At 38.5% G+C, this 23,486-nt stretch overlaps 1 protein-coding gene across 1 annotated transcript in view; it reads right to left on the reverse strand.

The window, feature by feature from the left end:
• Positions 1–2,858: 2,858 nt before the first annotated feature.
• LOC124747733 (CAD protein) overlaps positions 2,859–23,486 on the reverse strand; it is a 527,676-nt gene continuing 507,048 nt past the window's right edge. Inside the window, exons 21-22 of the mRNA XM_047248953.1 lie at positions 13,332–13,583; positions 2,859–3,053 (exon numbers count right to left, since the gene is read on the reverse strand). Of these exons, the coding sequence (XP_047104909.1) occupies positions 2,859–3,053; positions 13,332–13,583 (447 nt within the window). The remainder of the gene's footprint in view (positions 3,054–13,331; positions 13,584–23,486) is intronic.

Consider the following 23,486-nt stretch of genomic DNA (forward strand, 5'->3'; position numbering starts at 1 on the left):
TGGATGAAAAGGCAATGTGAGGAAAGAAAACAATTAGAAAAGCAAGGAAAAAATAAATGAAATGTACAGAGCTGCAAGCAGTATAAATACACAAAGACCATGAAATATTAGCAAGTAAGGAATGCTAAAGAAGCAGGAAAAGGTGGTGATGGAAACTGAAGAGAATGAAGATGGAAGGCTTACACAGATCTAAATGATCCTACAGCTGATCATGAAGGACTAGTCTTAGAGGATGAACAAGAATGTGACAAAAATAACTGAGTGCCAATAACAGACAAATTGGAGGTCGAGAAAGTGCTTTAGGATCTTACAGAAAAGGAAGTGATGGGTTGAGAGCAACTACTGTCTGAGGCATTAAAAGCCTTAGGGAATGATGCTATAACAAGAATTGCAATCTGATCAATGGAATATATCACACAGGTATCTGGCCTGAAGCTTTTCTTAAGACCATATGGTTCCCTTACCAATAAGATGCAATGTCAGTCAATGCGAAGATTATAGGAGAATTAAAAATTCATAGGAGAATTAAAAATTTATAGGAGAATTAATAATTTATAGGAGAATTAATAATTTATAGGAGAATTAATAATTTATAGGAGAATTAATAATTTATAGGAGAATTAAAAATTTATAGGAGATTTATAGGAGAATTAAAAATTTATAGGAGAATTAAAAATTTATAGGAGAATTAAAAATTTATAGGAGAATTAAAAATTTATAGGAGAATTAAAAATATAGGAGAATTAAAAAAATATATGAGAATTACTTTTATACGCCACATTACCAAGTATGTGACCAGAGCAGTGCTGAGAACAGAAAGGAAAACAGAGGATAATATGGAAGATGATCTGTTCAGATTTAAGAAAGGAAGAGGGACAGAGCTGCAGTTGGGTGTCTGAGGATGATGACAGAAGAAACATTTTTGTTAAGTCAGTTGAGAAATGAATGTACGTTTTGTTGACTGAGAAAAAGCAGTTGACAGATCTGTCTGGTGAATGCTGTTGAAGATTCTGAAAGATACTGTTATAGATTCGAAGGGTAGGAAGTTGATATAGCAACTCTTTGAATAGAAGATGAGACTGAAGGTGTGAGAGACAAGGTTTCTGCATGTCACCAGCACTGCTGAATATATATCCTGCAAAGTTAATTAATAAGGCCTTGGAAAGATCAAAATGACTTTTAGTAGTAGGAGAAAGAATAAAAAGCATCAAATACACTGATGATACCACTGTGTTTCAGGCACAGAAAGAGCTATAGGTAATGATGGAGAATATTTTAAGTGTGGGTAAAAAGTTTGGAATGGAACTGAACACCAGGCAGACCAAAATGATAAGAATAAGAAAAGAAGGTGACATGATTAATATATCACTAAATGGAATGGTATTACAACAGGTTCAGTCATTCCCTTATTTGGGAAGCTCGATAACATCCAGCAGAAGTGAGAGACACAATCTGCAAGGGAAAGAGAGCTTTCACAATAGTGAAAGGTTTGCTGACAGTGACAAGCATCCCCATTACATTTAGGAAGAGAGTTGCCAAATGTTTTGTGTGGAGTGTGGTGACTTACGGTTCTGAAATGTGGACAGCCAGACAAAGAGAACAAAAATATTTATAAAGTTTTGAAATTTGGCTATGGAGAAAGTGAAATGGATCGAGCGAATGAGAAATGAGGAGTTGCTGAGCAGGGTAGGAGAGGAAAGGAACTTTACTGAGGATGATGCAGAAGAGGAAAACATCTTGGAAGGGACCTGTATTACATAGTAATTGTCTGCTACAGAGAATCATAGAGTGAAAAGTAGAAAGAAAAAGAGGGGAGAAGGAGGAAGAGGAAGAGGAGAGAGGAAGAAGAAGGTTTGGAATGCTTGCAGATGTGAAGAGAGAAAGAAGTTGGAAGCAAATGAAGGAGGATGCTCTGGACAGAAAGATACAGAGGACTTCCAGTTGATACCTGTCTCAGGACAGATTTGCAGAAAGAGAAGAGAAGAGAAGAAAGTCAGTGACATGGAAAATTTAGTTATAAAAACTATCTCACTCTGCACAGAGAACATACTGACAAAAGTGGATGATTACACCCATTCAGACTCCTTTCACAAAAAAAGGACATATCCACTGACAGTAAATGTGATCAAACAATTAGTTAAAATTTCTGTGCATAAGCTGTTTCAAGATGAGCACACTGTTTGTGAGCCTGACTTCTTGATGTTCAAACTACTGCAGTAAATTAAGAAGTAAAGCAACCAGCCATTTTTTGTGTGTTTTTATTTGTACCAATACACATTGTAGGCTTTTGTCCATCAATTAGTGTAATATATATTTACATCTTCAATTAGCACATTGCTTGTAAATGTGGAAAATTAGAGCAACAATAAGTAGAATAAAACACCAGCTGCAGCATTCATTAAATGATGCTCTAATCAAAGTTTTAAGTATGTACTATTCCAATTTAAGGAAAGGTGGATGAAAGCTCAAAATGCATACTGGTGTAAACAGACATACATAAAAAGTGGTTGGTTGCTGTATATATAAAGTAGTACAATCCACAGCCACAGAGCTGTACAAACAGAAAAATGGATAAATTTAAATTAATCCTTGTATGTATGTTATTTAGATATTTCCATTTTTACAGTATTTAGAGGTTAGTATCTAAATATTTCCCACAACACAATATCTTCTTCATTCCTCTCATTCTTTTCAGTGACTACTTAATGTTTGTGCACATTTACAGCATGCAACTTAACTGTATGACATACTAATGAATGTTATATTACCAAGTTTCAACAAGTGCAAACTGTATAATGAAAATGATTTACTGTTGCATGGAACATTGAGAATTATCCTTTAATTTTTAACCTTTTACCCTACATGTTGCTGATAGGTAGAAAATTTACCTTAATCCAAACACTGAGGTCTTTCAAAGTTAGGGTTGTGTAAGTCTCATTCAGGTACATCTTCAGTCCAGCTGCTGATGGAGCGAGCTCTGGTATGAGGCTATAGTTGTCCGATGAAGCACCAATGAATAATCCATAGTCACAACGAGCTCCTGCACTTGCTAACTATAAGAAAAAAATTTTTGGTGACAAAAAAGTCTATGGTTTGATGTAGCCACCATCTAAAAAGCATGTTTAATTTTCCTTTGGTTTTACAGACTGATGTGAACATCTTGTCACAAATGCTTCTAATCTGGTATACATTTCTCTCAAACCAAATTTATTTCATTATAACAAGCCAGTTTATGAGGTTTTCAGTTGAAATGCTCAAATTATTTCAGTCCTTTAAATGAATGATCACGTATCATACACTACGAAACATCTCTGACCATCAACACATCACTATGGTGACACTGCTAAGTCTACCTCCATTTTCTTACTTCAAGTACATTCACAAGGGAGGTAATTTAAAGCTGTCATCAACTGAAAGATAGGTATGAACATCATAGTGCTTTATCAGGCATGTTAGGGGTGATATGTCATTGTTTTCTTCTAACATTTGAAATGACTAGTTACAGCTTACCAGATGGTAAGTCTCCCCTGCCCTGTGGTTCTGGGTAACTTTGATAAACTGTGCCCCTTTCCCTAAACCTCTGGAGTCCTTTTCCTTCACCCTCTTCCTTCCCCTTCAACTCTTCTGCCAGAAGAAGAAGCCACTGGCTCTGAAAGCTTGAAAAATTTCTACATGAAGTTTGGCAATGAACACCTGATATTATCCGTACTATAAGATCTGTGGAATTATTACATGCTTTTAATTTTATATGAATTTAAGGAATGGAAGAATGCAAAAAATATGCTGACTCTCTATTGTTTTCAACATTATCATAAGCAAATATATTCAAAGCAACTGTTTCTCAATTACACTCCCCCACCCCCTATTCAAGCCATCCTATCAGTGTACACATGCAGTGATTTTGTACATTCAGCCTGTTTCTTAGTATTATTCCCATCAGGCTCTCTTCTTGTTGTCTGGGTAACATGGCACAGATTGTTAATGCAATGGACAATTATTAAGATTGGGGTCCAAAGTCTTTTTTTTTCCCTCTCTATTCAAGTTTCGGTTTTCTGTTTTACCCTCTACATGGATGGGTGCAAACAATATTTTAGAAAGGACATGGCAAATTTTCTCCCCGACCCTTTGTGCTTTGTCTGTAATGAGTATGTCGCCAGTGGGACATTACACCACAATTGTCCTTCAGTTGTAACTTGCCTTATACAGAATGTTTTTTTCTAAGGTACATGATATATCATTTACAGATAACTAATCAATAATGTGGGAATACCATTTGCATTCCTTCAATTAATATCTCTCTTCTGGGCTTGATTACGAAGCTTTCATTATTAGCAAAAAGAAACTGGAGGGACTGATGACCTCACAATTTGGTCCCCTCCCCCAAAACCCACAACCAACCAGAACTGGACTAAATATCAAACTCTGTAGAACACAGTAGTCCAACACTCAGGATACAAACAGTATGCGTGTTGTATCAAGAATCTACTTCCTGTGACTTCTATGTCAAATGTAGATTGTCCATTTTATTCCAGAAATGTCTTATCAAATTGCAAGTCAAATTTTTGCTTAGGTTCCAATAATCAGCTGAATGACTTAAGCTGTGGCCTACAATATTAGAAACAGAGCAGTTATTTTATATACAGACATCTCTCTAGGTAAATTTGTTTCACACCTTCTTGAGCACATAATTATAATTTTGTTCTGCAAAACTTCATTCATTCTGTACCCTCACAAAGCATCTGTTGCTTGGAGCAACAGAACTCTTTATCAGAATACAAAGTTTATCTGGAAAATAACGTCCATTTTATGTAGCATGGGAAGTAATGGCTCAACTGTACAGTCACTATGGCCACTCTCATAGCAGGTCAGTATGCTTATAATGACAAGAGCAAGAAGATCAAACTACTTTTTGTTTTTCTACAGGCACCATTTAAGACAATTGCTGGAATAGAAAAGCCTGCAAAATGCTACATTTTTTATTGAATAGAGTTTATAGTGGCAAAAGAATCTCTAAGCTGTTGACATTTGTCACAAAATTTGTGCTGTACATGGATCAATTGTGATTAGTGAAGGTGCTGTGCATGAAAAGAGTTGTTTAAAAGTGGCAGGATGGATGTTTGTAACAGAAGAGGAGGCTGTACATGCAGAAAATTAAATATTAATAAATAAATAAACTGCAAAAAACAGCATTATACAATCCATCTGCAGGACAATTTTCCACAGATTTCTTTAGTGCTTTGCACGGGATCATGACTAAACAGATATGCTAGCAAAATTTGTGTACTTGCTGGGTTCCAAGAACTGTTTCCGATTAATACAAAACTCACTCAATGACTGCTTCTCTGAACTTTCTTTTTGTCACAAAGAGATTGGAGAAGGATTACTGAACAAAACTGTGACTGGTAACAAGACATAATTTCCTATGTTAATTTGGAGACAAATCAGTGCTAACTGTTTGGCATTGTACTGCTTCAACTGACAACGTAAATAATCACACTAAACTGTGAGCAAGAAAGGTTATGACTATAGTTTCTTGCTCCAATAATGGACTCATCTTCATACATTTTATGGAATATAGTAGGATAATCAGTCTGGACAGCTACTTTGAGTCATCAGTCTTCTGACAGGTTTGATGAAGACCACCACAAATTCCTCTACTGCACCAACCTCTATCTCAGAGTAGCACTTGCAACCTACGTCGTCCTAATTTTCAACATTCACCACATCTGAAATTCTTCGATTCTCATCTGTCCCAATTTTCTCACAGTCCACCTTTCACTACCATACAGTGCTGTGCTCCAAACTTACATTCTCAAACATTTTTCTTCCTGCAATTCATTCTCAAAAATTTCTTCCTTAGATTAAGGCCTATGTTTGATACTAGTTTAGATTAGATTAGATTAATTATTCATTCCATAGACCCATAAAAAGAGGGAATCCTCCTGGGTGTGGAACATGTCAGATAAACACATTACAAAAATTTAATTAGAAAAACTTGAGTTTCATTAATTTTAATGATCCTCAGTCAATGAACAGTAAAATTATGTACATGAATTAAATTGGAACATCTAATATTTACAGGTTTAATACTTACATCTGCTTTCATTAAATCCATCATTCAGACATTTGCTAGTTTCTTGGCTATTACAATGAAGTATTGTCAAAAATTAAAGTATAATAAATTTTCATTAAAATTGTCTACTGCACTTGTTGAGAAACTCATGGATGGAATAGAAGGAGTTGGCCACCAAAAATTCTTTTAAATTATGTTTAAATTGTGCCTTGTCTGCAACTAAACTCTTAACGGTTGCTGTTAACTTATTGAAAATATATGTTGCGGAATACTGGACTCCTTTCTGGGCAAGAGTAAGTGATTTTAAATCTTTATGTATATTGTTCTTATTCCAAGTATTGATACTGTGTACTAAGCAGTTAGTTGGAAAAAGAGATGTATTATTTACAACAAACTTCATTAAAGGAATAAATATACTGAGAAGCTGTGGTTAATATGCCCAATTCTTTGAATAGGTTTCGACATGATGTTCTTGGATTTACACTACTCATTACTCTTATTATACTCTTCTGTACTCTAAAAAATTTTTTCTCTGTTTGTGAAGTCATCCCAAAATATGATACCATATGACATAATGGAGTGAAAATAAGCAAAACATGCCAGTTTTTTTTAATATTTACATCTCCTATGTCCGACATCATTCGCATTGCAAACAGACTTGTTTAGGCGCTTAAGCAGTTCGTTAGTATGTTGCTCCCAACTGAATTTATTATCAAGTTGTAATCCCAAGAATTTTACACTCTTGACTTCTCCTACTTCCATGTCATCATATTTTATACACACACCAGAAGGAAATCTGAACTGCATATAGTGGGTCTTTTCAAAATTTAATGACAGTGAATTGGCTATTGACCACTTATTAATGTCAGTAAAAATTTGATTAGCTGCCCTTTCTAAATTTATATTTGATTTACTATTTATTGCAATGTTTGTATCATCTGCAAATAAGACAAACTTGGCCTCTGGTAATGTAACAAATGACAGGTCATTAATATACACAAGGAACAGTAGTGGACCTAGTATGGAACCTTGGGGAACACCACATGTAATTTCTTCCCAGTCAGATGATGTCTGATTGCCTACTGCTGAAGTGTTATGTAATGACACCCATTCTTTTCCATTAGTAAGATATGAGTGAAATCACTTTGCAGCGCTACCAGTGACGCCATAATATTTTAATTTACCTAAAAGAATGCTGTGATTCACACAGTCAAATGCCTTTGACAGATCACAGAATATGCCAGTTGCCTCTAATTTGTTGTCCAAAGAATTAAGGACATTTTCGCTCTAAGTGTAAATAGCTTTCTCAATATCAGCACCCTTAAGAAACCCAAACTATGACTTTGGCAGTATGTTATTTTCACTAAGGTGCTTAAGTAGACGATTGAACATAACCTTTTCTAAGATTTTTGAAAAAGGTGGCAAAAGTGAGATCGATCGGTAATTTTACGGCATTTTTTGTCCCCTTTCTTGTGGAGAGGTATGACTTCAGCATATTTAAGCCAGTCCGGGAATGTTCCTGTGACAAGTGATTGATTACACAAATAACTTGAGATATGACTAAGCTCACATGAACACTCTTTTTATTAACTTTGTTGATATGTTATCATAACCACTGGAATGCTTTGATTTCAAGGACTTTATGATAGATTCTATTTCTTTGGGTGAAGTAAGCGTCAATTCCATTTTACTGAGACTGCTTGTGTGCACTGGTCTCAGATATTCCATTGCGTTATTTACTGAACCTGACAACCCCATGCTATCAGTAACAGAGACAAAATACTTGTTTAAATGGTTTGCAACACAACATGCGTTTGTTACCAGGGTTTCACTTATTTTTAGAGCTATTTGTTCCTCCTCATTTCTGGTCCTGTCTGTCTCTGATTTAACTATATCCCACATTGTTTTCATTTTATTGCTGGATGTATTTATCTTATTCTCATAATGCAGGTGTTTAGATTTCTGGATAGGCCCTAACCTTCTCCAATATTTTGCAGTAATATTTGTAATATGCTATAATGCCAGAATCATAGGTGTCCCTACATATCAGATAGAGTTTTCCTTTTGTCACACATGATATCTTTATCCCTTGTGTCATCCATGGTTTCTTATTAGACTTCTGCTTAATTTGAGTTACCTTCAGGGGAAAACAATTTTCAAATAAGGTGCTAACTTTATTAATGAATGTTTTGTATTTTCCATTTGTGTCTTGGATGCTGTAAACATCCATCCAATTAATTTCTTTGAGCAATCTCCTAAATTTCTCAGTTTTTGACTGTTTTATTGGCCTTCTGTACTCAGTTCTGATAGATGTTTTACCCTGACAATTTTCAAACTTCAATGTTAGGTGTTGCATGTCATGGTCAGATAGCCCATTTACTACTGGTTTTGTAATGTAGCTTAGTTGCCTAGAATTGTCTATAAATATAGTATCAATGGCAGTCTTAGAACATTTGTATACCCTAGTTGGGAAATTTACAGTAGAAATTAAATTGAATGCCAATGTAACTGATTTCAGTAACTGTTCACTGACAGTGTTTTTCAGGACATCTATATTAAAATCACCAGAAACCACTAGTTCTTTGTTTTTTAATTTGAGATGAGATAATAAATCTTCAAGACCGTTTATAAACAGGTTGAAATTTCCTGAAGGTGCTCTGTATATGGCTACTATTATGAAGAACCTATTATGAAATTCTGTCTCTGCTGCACATACTTCTAAGTGCTGCTCTAAGCAAAATTTATTAATGTCAATATTCTTAAATTTTCCATCTTTTGTCTACAGAAGTAGGAGGCTAACTTAAATTCTGTAAGGTTTAACATATCTATACCAGTGGTCACATGATGTTCAGAGAGGCAGATTATATCAACTGGGTTTGATGACTAATTCATCAATGCACATAAGTAGTTCATTAATTTTACTTCTAAGCCCTCGAATATTTCGATGCACTAAAGACAGTTGGCATTTCACATTTACTGACATGAAATCAGGTGGAAATAAAATTTCTGCTGATTGCTGTAAATTTTTAACCAACAGCTGTGTTCATTGATCCAATGTGCCAGGATTATGCTGTTTGATTTCTTTATCAAACTGAAGGTTTGTTTCCATCTTTACTTCTCTCAGAACTTGACTTCATTCTGTCCTACCTATCCTAAAAAAAGGTGCTGCTCCAACACCTATGGCCACTGGTGTATTACCACTCATGGCAGTGCCTCCCCCCTTACATTTCCTGTTATTAGCCCAGCCAGTTTACCCTTCCCTTTCCTGTTGAGGTGTAGGCCATGTCTAGTATACTCCCACCTACTGAGAGAATCAACAGGAACCAAACCAATATGTGACCCCGCACCCGACCCAAGCAGCCGTTCCAACTCCAAATTAACTCTCCTGACGGAAGAATTTAAATGAGGTCAGTCATGGCGTCTCAGAACAGACGCAAACTCAACACTGGTATGTCTCATTGCTGATGCAATTTTTGCCAGGTCACACTCTATATTGTACCCCAGAATAACCACGGTGTCTTCCTTGGTAAAATCTTTACTGAGTGAACCTAAATCCTCTGTCACCTGACCCAGACCAGCACTTTGTTTAAAAAAAATTGTGGACTGGTATTCCGATCCTAACTGGCCCTGCAAAAGTTGGTCTACACCTCTGGCATGTGAACTACCTCACAACAAAACTTACTTTCTCTTTGCTGAATTCCCTACATTCTTATTCAATTTTCTACTGAAAATTTGTTGTGCCCTCTCTACACCTACCTCTGTCTGAGGCTCATCAGCTAACTGAAGTAACAGGTCAAACTTATTCTTCACATTCACCACAAAGCTGTCTGGCAAAGTTGTAGGTCTGCTACTCCTGTTACCTGTTGCCACTTCCCACCTCTCTTTACCCTTCTCCTTCCTTAACCTGTTCAGATCTTCCCTAGCCTGCTCTAGCTGCGCCTTAAGGGCAGCACTTTTCTCCTCCTGTTCCACTATTTTCCTATCTCTACTGAATATCCTACAGAACCACTGATGAGTCTGATCCACTTCCCCATTTCCCAAGTAGACTCCTTTTGGCCAGGAATGCCCTTTTTGTCAGTACTAGTCTGCTTTTGATGTCGTCCTTGTTTTGTCTGTGACTGGTTATTTTGCTGCCTAGGTAGCAGAATTCCTTAACTTCATCTACATTGTGACCATCAATTCTGATGTTAAGTTTCTCGCTTTTCTCATTTCTGCTACTAATAATTACTTTTGTCTTTCTTCGATTTACTCTCAATCTGTATTCTATACTTGTCAGACTGTTCATATCATTCAGCAGATCATGCAATTCTTCTTCACTTTCACTGGGGATTGCAATGTCATCAGCAAATCTTATAGCTGATATCCTTTCACCTCGAATTTTAATTCCACTCCTGAACCTTTCTTTTGTTTCCATCATTGCTTCTTTGATGTATAGATTGAACAGTAGGGGCAAAAGACTGCATCCCTGTGTTACACGTTTTTTAATCCGAGTACTTCTTTCTTGTTCTTTCACGCTTATTATTCCCCATTGGCTCTTGTCTATGTTGTATACTACCCATCTCTCCCTAAAGCTTACCCTAGTTTTCCCAGAACTGCGACCATCATGCACCACGACATTGGCAAATGATTTTTCCAGGCCAACAAATCCTATGAAAATGTCTTGAAACGTGTATGAAACATTAACAAAACTGATAACAACAATTCAAAACAAGCAACAGTTTTTTTGTTCCACCAGTCTCTTGTTTTTATGTAAGAAAGGTAGTTCACACCTAGACGAATAATCCTCCCTTTGGACTGAGACAACAAATCTTGGGTTTGTCAAATTGCTCTAGCAATTTTCAACTTGTTATATGTGATTTCAATCTATTCATGCTCGCAAAACAGTGGCTTGCTTCCCAATGCTTTCAACCCTGGCAAACTACTTCATTATGCTGACATGGGCTGATTGCAATCTCAGGTGATAGAATTTCATGCAGGGAGAATTTCTCAGATTTTTAATACACATGGATCCAGGGTTTGGTTCTGGGGATGATCACATCTTGTTACAGTACAAACCCCTTGCCCAAACTTTTAATGAGCGACACAGGCCTACAATTGTAACAACAACAACAACAAAGCATTTATCCGAAAATTCAAGAATGATACTTGTCAAGCAATTTATTTAAAAATAGGAAAAACATACATAACTTGGCAACATCATAATTTACACGATATAAAATTGAAGTGTGCATTGATCATTATCGGTATTTCTCTTAGGAATGTAGTTCTTAAAACAGGTCTGCTCTCTACCACAGACACCCACCTACATTCATGAAATCAAAATCTGTCACTTTAGTTGAAGTGAAGGGTGTTTCTATCTTGCCTTACTTAACTTCTTATGTTTGCAGAACTCGCAAAAAGAATCAAGTTTGGTGTTGGCAGCAGCAAGCACCGTTAGCCTGTGTAAGATTGCCTTTACTAGGTTGGAATGTTCCTGCATGTGGTCAGAACCGAAGTCCATCCACATGGACAAGAAACTGAAAAGAATAGTGATTGATGTAAATATACAACTTTTTTGTAGGGAGGGGGTGCCTTAAAAATCATGAAACCCCCTTGCCCTCACCCATCACACGCAACATCTAGGATCACATCTGTTACAACATGTCATAAATAATTAAAGTAACTGAATTTTCATTAGGGCCTACGTCAAAAAATAATTGTGTGTTCCAAAAAAATCATTCATGCAGGAGAATCGCACAGATATACTATCATTTGGCTGCCACGCGAACTCCAGTACGAAGGACACAGAAATGGGCATATCTAGTGTTGAAACGCAGCCGAAAAACTTGAAAACATAGAAGATGTGAGAGTCAGGTGGAACACCAATTTGGTATCAATAGATTACTTTTCACCACTGGTATTTTATTCTCACCCAGCAGGCAGTCCCAAGTGATTGAAATAAAGTTTGGGTGACTCCCATATGCATGGGTAAAGTAACAGACCAGCAAAATTACCAACTAAGAATCTTAACATTGGTCTGCTGAAGAACTCTTGGGCATATTGTAAGTTCAAATATAACATGTTTCCTCGAGAGAGAAAAGTTTATGTTCACAAATCAACAAAGATTTAGAAAGCATCACTCATGTGAAACTGAGCTTGCCCTCTTCTCACAGGAAATACTGTTAACTACAGATGAAGGGCAACACGCAGATTCCATATTCCTAGATTTCCGGAAAGCATTTGACACACTGCAGATTTAACGAACAAAGGTCTGAGCATATGAAATTGTTTTTCAGAGATTCAAGTGACTGTGATATCCTTAAGTAATAAAGCCCAGCACACTGTCCTGGATGGTGAGTGTTTATCAGAGTCAAGGCTATCATAACTTGTGCTCAGGGAAGTGTTATAGGACTTCTCTCTCTCTCTCTCTCTCTCTCTCTCTCTCTCTCTTATATATATATACACACAATATGACAGATAGAGTGAGCAGCAATCTGCAATTGCTGACGACAATGCAGTGTACCGGAAAGCTCGGTCTTTGAGAGACTGTAGGAGGATAACTTCCATAGAATTTCTTTTTTCTGGGATAACCACAACTGGATTTCATTGTGAAAAAAATCTAAGTTTATGAATATGGGTAGGAAAAACCACAACATAATGTTTGAATACAGCATTGGTGGTGTGCTACTTGAACAGTCATGTCAATTAAATATTGAGCTGTAGTGCTGCAAAGCAACAGGAAATAGAATGAGGACATAAGATCTGTTGTAGGAAAGGTGAATAGAAGACTTCAGTTTACGCCAAGAATTCTAGGAAAATATAGGTGATTTATAATGAAGCCCGTGTGCTTTTCACAGAACACAACTGACAAAATTTAGGTAACTATCATTTATGGCAGACTGCAGGATTATTCTGCTGCCATCAACATACATCTCATGTAGTGACAAAAGAAAAGAGAGATCAGGGCTCGTAAAGATGCATACAGACCATCGTTTTTCCCTTGCTCCAGTTTCAAGTAGAACGGGAAAGGGGATGACCCATAGTGGTAGCCTCGGCAATGTGCTGGATTGTGGAGAAGTGATACAAATGTATGTTTGTAAGATTTTTCGAATAATATTGCTTGACCTATACTAATGTTTATAGGCAGGAGGTTACTTTATACCTTGCCCTCGTAAAATAAACGACGGAAAAGAGGTTTTATTGGAAAAAGTCGATAAAGGAGGGATAAATTAGTAAAATGCAGTGTTCAGTTATCACCATAGGCAGGCAGTAGACTCACCTCCTTGACGAGCGTGAACGAGTGGTGGTCGGTGATGGCAGGGTTGGTGTTTGGCATGGCCATGATCATAGTGACGCCGCCGGCGAGCGCGGCCGCCGTGCCCGACGCGAAGTCCTCCTTGTGCGTGGCGCCCGGCTCGCGCACGTGCACGTGCACGTCGATGAAGCCGGGCAGGCGCACCATGTGCCGCGACGTCATGCAGTCCGTGTGCGTCTTCATGGGCGGCGCCGCGCGCCCGATTCTCCGCATCGCCTGCACCGACAACACGAGGGGGTAAGCAACGGGGCTCCCAGGCCCGGGCGGCGTCGCGTCAGCGGCATTCCGCCTCTCTCGATAAGGCTGCACACGCTTCAGCACTCGAATGCTCCACCAACATTAAAAGCCCATCTGCTACAGCATTAAAATTATTTCCAGGTGCACATCAAAGGAGGTGGTGAAAAGTGTTTACTTTCCCCAACCAGAGTCTTTGCAGTGATACGGTGTAATTTTTTGTGGGGGAAAATTAAGCTCCCAACAAAACCTGTTTTATAGCACAAAAAAGGACTGCAGGAGCCACAGAATCTGTAACATTAAAAACTCTTACAAACCTTTACGCAGAAAACTGCAAATTCTTCCACTGTCTTCGACATATTCTACAAGTCATATAATTCATCAGGAAAAGCCTAAATGAAACAGCATGCTGTTACAAATGGAAGTATGCATTCCTACAACACAAGGAAAAGCAGAAACACTGAAGTTGCAGTCAAAAATTTAAACTACTTATAACTGACGGTCGAATAGAAATGGCTCACTTAAAAAAAAAAAAAAAGTAGTTCTGTAAAATATATGTGAACATACTGCAAAAGTGTAATGACTGATGACACGGATAAAATTTATTTGCTGCACTATGACACTAAAGGATTTTTTTATTGAAAACCTTGCGTTTTGGTAATTAAGAATTGATAAGTGACACTTACACAAGGAGCTAATTAAGTTTATCGTTAGACTGTAGGAGAATTGCATATAGAGAAATATTCGATACGGGTCGCCGTCTTTATCAAGTGATAAAGGAAACAAGCGGCAAACACCGTAAACAATATGGCTACTGTAACACTACTCCACATTTATACTCGGCCAAATCTTCGTGAAGCGCATGGCAGAGGCTACGTCCACTTGTACCAGTTACTAGGTGTATTTCCGCTCCAATCACGTATGGAGCGGGGGAAGAATGATTGTTTAAATGCCTCTGTGCCTGCAGTAATCACTCTTAATGTTATCCTCGCGATTCCTGTTAAGCGATAAATACGGGGTTGTAGTACAATGGTGGAAATATTTATTGCATCACCATGAAATACTTCGTCTTTTTGTCTTTTGCAGCACTTTGCTTCACGTTATAGCTGTCCCATTGTTGCTAAACTTTGTTGACATATTCTTGCCTTAACCCATTACTGGCCAAAAGTCTATCGGATTATTTTTTGCAAACTTTTATACATAAAAACGTTACATTGAGTGATTAACTGAATAAAAAGTTGTTTTGAAAATTTTCAGCTTATTAGAACAAAAACTACAGACCATCCCATTTTTGGGACATCGGCCAAAAGCGCTATCAAAATTCACAACCTTATTCTCCATGCATAATATTGTAAGAAACAACACAAACAATAAATAAAGAATGTTTTAATATTATTGCATGTCTATTCAGTATGAAATGAAGCAAAACACTTGTGTACACCAACATTGCACCTATCACAAATTTTTGTTGCAGTAAGCACATCTCTTCTGTGTTTTACTTGGCACAATGAAATGATTTCCTGGATCTAGTCGTACATCTGTGCTCACTCGTCCTCCCATCAATTTACTTCCTTGTGGTCCTCCGCGTTTTGGTACTGATCCTGTTTTCTTTGGTAGGTAAAAGATCACTATTCTCCGTCGGACATCCAAAAGTGAGAGCTTCTCATTAGAGTTAGAAATTTGGTGTGCACGCCATGTGTTTACTACGCAGATATCTATCATCTGTGTGAATAATGGCCACCACCATTTCTTTGACCTTATCTTCGTCCTATAAAGTGATATCTGCGTGTCCAGTAGATCTAAGCCACCCATAAGGGCATTGTTTTCTTCAATGAGATGTGGCATTTTAACAGATATTTCCTTTTTCTTTGCCCATGAGTATCTTCTAGTAGAACTCAGAGGAGTAATAGTACTGTAATTTGTCGCTACACATACTGGTTTGATGTCACTATTTCACAACCAGAACTTCGTTCTCTTTGTCAAACATGTAGTCATAGAATCCTCGTTCCCTTTCTTTTGCCATTCTTTTCGAGTCAATTAAAGGACATGCATTAGTTCCGATCTCTCTTATTGTTCCTGCAGCTTTCATTTTACTCTTTCCTAGTGTGATCAGTGTGTCAACACTGGTGAAAAAGTTGTCAAAGAAAAGCTTATAATTCGGATACTCTGATTCTGGAATCGTGCTGGTTAGTTCATTTATTACCTTTGCACCTAAAGGCTCCTGTTTCTTGTCAGTCTTGCCACAGTATGGCGAAAAATTATAAAGAAAGCCATTGGAACTTGTAAGACACCAAATTTTATATCCAAATTTGATAGTGTGAGTCCACGCGGCATGTTTTTATCCTGTTGGAATCGTAAAATTTGAATAGAATATGGAAAAAAAGCAGATATGAAGAACGTAAAATGCAATTCTTCTCTGTATAATAACTGTACACAAGAACAGGGCACATCAACAATAAATGATAGTGTAACATGCCATTGTCCCATTATTGGGACGCATAAAATATATCGATATTGCATTTACTTGAAAAAAATCTGAAGTTTACTTAATCTTACGCGGGCATCCGTATGTTCATAACAAACACGCCCAGACAACTAAATCACAGCTCATTGTCGTCCAGGAACTACCAGCAGACATACAGTGCTGCCAAGTGAGAGAAAAAAAAATCGGCAAGTTTATAATTTTCCTGAAGTGAAGTACTCAGAAAAAAGTTATTTATTTTACATTTACAGGCATTATAGCAGTTAGTTGAACCTACAGGTGCAACAATACAGGCTAAAAGCTCCATTGCTTACGTAGAAATAAGTAAAATATACGCGTCCCAAAAAAGGGAAAATGGGCAGTAATGTGTTAATAATCTGACTTCTTCACGCATCCAGAATGAGATTTTCACTCTGAAGCGGAGTGTGCGCTAATATGAAACTTCCTGGCAGATTAAAACTGTAAGCCGGACCGAGACTCGAACTCGGGACCTTTGCCTACCGCGGGCAAGTGCTCTACCAACTGAGCTACCCAAGCACGACTCACGCGCCGTCCTCGCAGCTTTACGTCCGCCAGTACCTCGTCTCCTACTTTCCAAACATCTGGAAACATCCCCCAGGCTGTAGCTAAGCCATGTCTCCGCAATGTCCTGTCTTCCAGGAGTGCTAGTTCCGCAAGGTTCGCAGGAGAGCTTCTGTGAAGTTTGGAAAGTAGAAGACGAGGTACTGGCAGAAGTAAAGCTGTGAGGATGGGGCGTCAGTCGTGCTTAGGTGGCTCAGATGGTAGAACACTTGCCCACGAAAGGCAAAGGTCCCGAGTTCGAGTCTCGGTCCGGCACACAGTTTTAATCTGCCAGGAAGTTTCTTGACGCATGTTTTCCAACAATACACAACTCTTTGTTGTTGTCGTTTGGTTTTACAAGGAAACCAGTGTTTATACTGCCATTTTGAGTTGAGACTTTGCAGTGAGAAATGGGAAGGTCAGTTGAATTAACGCCAGAAAAGAAAGCTGCTATACTTGCTTATTCGTCTGTTGTTCTCAGCACCAGAGAGGCAGTCTCTAAGACAGGATTTAATCAGTCTACGATTTCGAAGTTACTGAAAAAATACAGGAAAAAAGAAAATGTTGATCGTGAGAAAGGAAGAGGTCGGAAAAGGACGTCTACTGCCAAATAGGACAGAGTATTCAAAAGGCTTTCGCTCAACGATCCTCGCCTGTCATCAACTGAACTAAAGCGAGACTGAGAAGAAATGTGCGACATCTCAGTAACCAGTAGAACTGTAAGAAACTGGGGACTGGAGGCTGGACTCTCAGCCCGTCGTCCTAGAAGAAAGGCTTTATTGACCAAGATAATGCGGCAACAGCGACTACAATGGGCAATGGCGACATGGACCCAGAGATGTGGAACAAAGTAACCTTTTTAGATGCGTCCAAGTTTAATCTGCATGGCTCAGATTGAAAAGTGTTCATGCATCGAAGAAAAGGTGAAGAATTTTTGCCGTCATGCATAACACATACAGTCAAACACCCACAAGGACAGATGGTCTGGGGGTGCATTTCCCGTCACGGAGTAGGTCGTCTGGACTTCATCAATGGCACTGTCAACGCAGATGCCTACATAAGCATCCTTGAAATGAAGCTTATGCCAACAATTAGAGACCAGTTTGGAGATGTTTCCAATCGCATTTTCCAGGATGACTCCGCTCCTTGCCATAAAGCTTTGAAGGTGAGTCCTATGACTAATATTTGTACCAAACACGAAGCAGATTACTTTCTTGGTTAATTATCACGTACTTCTACATTTCAGGTGAAATCTTTCCTTCAACAAAATGGGGTTCGAGTATGAGAGTGGCCTGGAAACAATCCTGATCTCAATCCTATTGAGAACTGTTGGAAGGTTATGGGAGATGCTACTACCAAAAAGAAGCCACGGAATCAACGGGATCTGATGGAGACCCTTGTGCATGTGTGGTTTCATGAACTGAGTGAGGAGTACATTAGAAAGTTAATTCTTTCAATGCATTCACGATGCCAAGCGGTGATGAAGGCGCATGATGGAGCAACAAAGTATTAAAAGCAACAGTGTGTTCATATGAGGCAATACAAACACTAACATCCATCAGTGTTATGTTACAACATTAATATGCAATGTTCCTTTCAACATTAGTATTTATATTTCAGAATACCAAACAGAATAGCTGACATATCCACTTACACTCACTTTTCAAGAAAGTGTTAAATTATGAAAAACGTTTTTATAGATACAAAAATTATTGTGTATATTCATTTCTGATATCAAGAGAAATCAGGCAAATTTAGCTCAGTTATTCAATGATTGAAACAAAAATTGTTAATTGTAAGAGGTGATGCAATAAATATTTCCACCACTGTATATTCCTGGAGTCATCATTTAAAACACATTCTTGAAACTTCGTTAATAGATTTCCTCAGGATAGTTTACGACAATGTTCGAGAGTCTTCCAGTTCAGTTTCTTCAGTATCTCTGTGACACTTTCCCACCGATCAAACAAACCTGCGACCACACACACTGCCCTTCTCTGTATACGTTCAACATCCCGTTAAGTCCTACCTGTTACGGGTCCCACACACTTGAGCAACATTCTAGAACCGGTCGCACGAGTTATTTGTAAGTAATCTCCTTTCTAGACTGATTGCACTTCCCCAGTATTCTACCAATAAACCGATGTCTACCACCTGCTTTACCCATGACTGAACTTATGTTATCATCCCACTTCATATCTCTGCAAAGTGTTATATCTAGGTATTTTTGTTAGTAGGTAGATTCCAACAGTAAATCATTAATATTATAGTCATAGGATACTATTTTTTTTTTCGTTTTGTGAAATGCACATTTTTACATTTTTGAACATTTAAAGCAAGTTGCCAATCTTGGCGCCACTTTGAAATCTTATCAAGATCTCACTCAATATTTATGCAGCCTCTTTCAGACAGTATTTAGTTACAGATAACTGCATCATCTGCAAAATGCCTAAGGTTACTATTAATATTGTCTGCAAGCTCACTAATATACAACATGAATAGCAAGGGTCCCAACACACTTCCCTGGGGCACAACCGAAGTGACTTCTACACCCGACGACGATTCTCCATCCAAGATAACATGCTGTGCCATCCCTACCAAAAAGTTCTCAATCCAGTCACAATTTTCACTTGCTACCCCATATGATCATACTTTTGACAATAAGCGTATTTGAGGTACTGAGTCAAGTTCTTTTCGGAAGTCAAGAAATAGTGCAACTACCTGACTGCCTTAATCCAAAGCTTTTGGAATGTCATGTGAGAAAAGTGCAAGTTTGGTTTCACATGATAGATGTTTTCGAAATCCATACTGATTGGCATGGAGGTCATTCTGTTCCAGATACTTCATTATGTTTGAGCTCAGAATATGTTCTAAGATTCACAGCAAATCGATGTCAAGGATATTGGACGAGAGCTGTGTGTATAACTTCTTCTACCCTTCTTCTTTATGGGTGTGACCTGTGCTCTTTTCCAAGAACTGGGCATGGTTTTTTGTTCGACGCATTTAGGATAGATTATGGTTATAAGAAGGGCTAACTCAGCCGCAAATTCAGTATAGAATCTGTTGAGGTTTCCACTGCGCCCAAGAGCTTTGTTCAACTTTAACGATTTCAGCAGTTTCTCTCTTGACAGCCAAACGCGTTTATATCTATTATGCAGTAATCTCTGTTTCCTTAGAAGTTTCTTTACAGTGACTATATACCATATGGAGGGCCCCTCCCATTATGAACTGCTCTGAACGTGATACATACCTATCCAGTGTATGGTCAACTGTTCTTTTAAACTTGAGCCGTAGTTCCTCTACATGCTTCTGTCCTGTGCTGAAAGGCTCCTGTCCTGTGCTGAAAGTTTTAGGTTCCTCACTGAGATATGACAGTACTGATTTTTTTATCTAGTTTATCTTTCTGCTTGTTTTAGTTGTCCCTTGTACTTTGATAATCACTGTTGCCACAACCGCTTCATGATCACTGATACCAGTTTCGACGTTGACATCCTCAAAGAGGGCAGGTCTGTTTGTTGCCGTTGGACCAAATATACTTCCATCATGAGTGGGGTTCCGAACTATCTGTTCTGGTAATTTTCAGATAAAGCATTCAGTAATGTTTCACAGGATGCCATTTCACGCCCACCACCAACCAAACTGTAATTTTCCCAATTAATTGTTGGATGATTAGAGTCTCCACTGATGACTACAGTACGATTGGGGATCTGACGGTACAAGTGAAATGAGGCGTTCTCGGACGTTTTCGGTTACATCAAGAGATGAGTCTGGTGGGCGACAGAAGGAGCCAAGTATTTTATGCCCATTCTTAACACTTCAATTCCGATCTCGGTGGATTTCACTTTCTTGTCTACTGTGACAAATACACCACTTCCATTTCCTGTTTCGATATACACTTAAAGTTTCCCCCAAAATCTCAATGCTTTCAATTTCATGCCCCAACCACCTTTCCGCACCTAGTATTACGTGAGCTTCATTGCTTTTCAGTAGCCTCTGGCACTTCGTTGCGAACGCTCCGGAAGTTTAGTATTAGAATTTTAAAACTCTCACCAGTGAGAGGTAATTTTTTGTTAGACTGATACTTCTTGGTTGCCTACAGCTAACGTCATCTGTATTGGATGGAGAGTCGCCTAATCTAAAAAAAACCCTTGTGTGCACCCCACACACAGTCAGCTATCTGAGTAGCAGCCTCCGGTGTGTGTTGCACACATCTATTTAGGAGGACCCCACAGTTCTCAACCATCTGGCGCAAGTCCAGGAAGTCGGAGCCTAGCTTGTCACAGAACCTCCGATGTCTCTGGTTCAGTTCTTCCATCGATTGAGAACCAAAGGGCCACGATCAGTTCTGGGGACAATGTTGCAAATCATGAGGGGGTCGTTGAAACGCCACGCGAAAATGCTGCTCTTCTGAACCTTCTCTGGCAATCACTGAAGTGACACAAGTATGACCTCAGAGCCCAGACGACAGGCATTATTTGTTCCCACGTGAGCGACAATCTGCAACTAGTTGCACCCTGTTTCCTCACTGACTGTCGGAATAGCCTCTTCAGTATGCTGAATGATGCCCCCAGGCACACGAACTATGTGCACCTGGTGTCCTTTCCTGTCCCTTGCTGCGAATTCCGGAAGGGGTATCATTCGCCATACGTTCGAACTGCCGAAGATTAATAGACCCCTACCTTTTGCGTCTCCCCTTGACAATGGGCAAAACAGGTGAAATGGTCCCACTGGCTTAGTTTCAGTTTAAGACAGAACGTCAAGACTTTGTTCAAATGGTTCAAATGGCTCTGAGCACTATGGGACTTAGCTGCTGTGGTCATCAGTCCCCTAGAACTTAGAACTACTTAAACCTAACTAACCTAAGGACATCACACATCCATGCCCGAGACAGGCCTCCGACGGGAGGGGCTGCGCAGTCAATGACATGACGCCTCAAACCCGCGGGCCACTCCGCGCGGCAATCACATTATGTACGAAGTTGCTAATTCCCTATACGCATTGAAGCAAATACACAAAATGAGATTTCTATTGAGGCAACAGAAAACTCTGTGGTAAGATGTATTAACTTCCTAAAACATTTTGAAGATAATTATAGTTATCAGGAAACTCGAAAACAGAGTTCATTAGCGATAAATGTGTATAATATATACTCCTCTTTACGGGCAAACTAGATGTTAACACACTAGATTAGTTGGGACATCTGCAACGGTAAGTAAATCACAATCGCCAATTTACTAAAATTTAGATTATGCCCAAGACAATGAAAACTTTGGAAATTTTTGGAACTCTACGTTTATTTGCTTTGATACATAATGAAATTAAGAGTTGACATATTCTTTGGCAGTAGCTGTGTACCACAAACACTGATTTGCTATGAAATAACTTACGTGTCCAAAACACTAGTTCCTGTCCTCACTGCATCATAAATAAGGAACATCATGAAAAATACGTACAGCTCCTCAGATGCTAATTCGAATGGCCAAATGACTGAAGTGACCGACGATAACTAATAATTTGTTATTGTTTTTCGTAATGTTTTTCAACGCCAAATCCTCGAGATTATTCTAAGACAAAACAGTAACATATCTATTGCAGACAAAAAATTTTAGCATAATTACTGTAATGTAATAAATTATGATGAGATTGTATGGCTGTTTTTCGAGTGCATCATTAACACGAAAGAATGTTTTAGTCCCCTGTCCTTCGAGTTAAAGGTTTTTCGCTTATTTCCGATGCGAGTATTCAGCAGAAAAAACAGACAGCAAACATAGTGGATACGACCGTACGTATTCTGTTGTAGGACGTTAGGAAGTTGCTGTTAGACGTAGTCTACACATTGGGGTCTACGCCTCTCTTCGCTGGTTTAGTGGCTGGTTTTACGACATTTATCTCCTTCGTTCCGTACTTTATTGAAACCTATCAATTGTGAAGGAACACAAAATGAGAACTATAAATAAGAGAGCAATGTTACCAGTATTAAAACTTGGATTTTTCAGTTACGACCTGTTTCGGAGACTCCATAATTGACTGACTGGTGTTTTAGTTCAGAAGCATTGCTCCCAGGAAAATAACCAAGCCGAAATTTGTAGAAAGGTTTTAAATTTATCATTTAGGTTGCGAATTCCATGGTTGGTACGAATAGTAAAATGAAACAACTTTTAGAACTGAGTTTTCATACCTGCGCCTGTTATAAAAATTATTAAACGTACTAAGCACCAGCAGTTGCAGTATATATGGTAACTGGAAGGGAAGTGTAACAGTTTCTTTGGCACTTGATTGTATAAAGCTTGCATAATACGGTGGAGAGGCTTTTATCTCTATTAGGCGATTTTTTCGAATGGAAACCAATTGAAGAGTGGAAATGTCAAAATATGTTCTAAGTGCCATTTTTTCACAAACGGTGTTTCGAGTGCTGCTGTATTGTCGATAGGGGAGAACGGGGACAGAAGCAACAGGGAATCAAAGTAACATGCGCCCCCCCCCCCCCCCCCCCCCCAATTCAATCCAGCCTCTATCACCATCTTCGCATGTAGCTACAAAAATCAGGTGATTAAAAAAAATGCATATCCCTGCCACCGGGCCCGTTGGAGAGGAATTGTTGAGTGTGACGCAGGAACACTTTTGTCAAGTGCCACGAGTAAGTTCTCTCAAGACTCTGTTTTGTGATAAGGGTAACAAAATGCTGCGAACGTAAGTCTGCTATAACGATTTAACGACGTGAAACTGATTTTTATGCGACCATAACCAATGTTTTTATTACTTGTATAGATTATGCCAAAAATACAAATTAAACAGGAAAGCAGAAAACATTGCTACTGGGGACGAAAGTAACATTGTTTGCA

The sequence above is a fragment of the Schistocerca piceifrons genome, chromosome 1, assembly GCF_021461385.2.
Source record: "Schistocerca piceifrons isolate TAMUIC-IGC-003096 chromosome 1, iqSchPice1.1, whole genome shotgun sequence".
NCBI classification, from domain to species: domain Eukaryota; kingdom Metazoa; phylum Arthropoda; class Insecta; order Orthoptera; family Acrididae; genus Schistocerca; species Schistocerca piceifrons.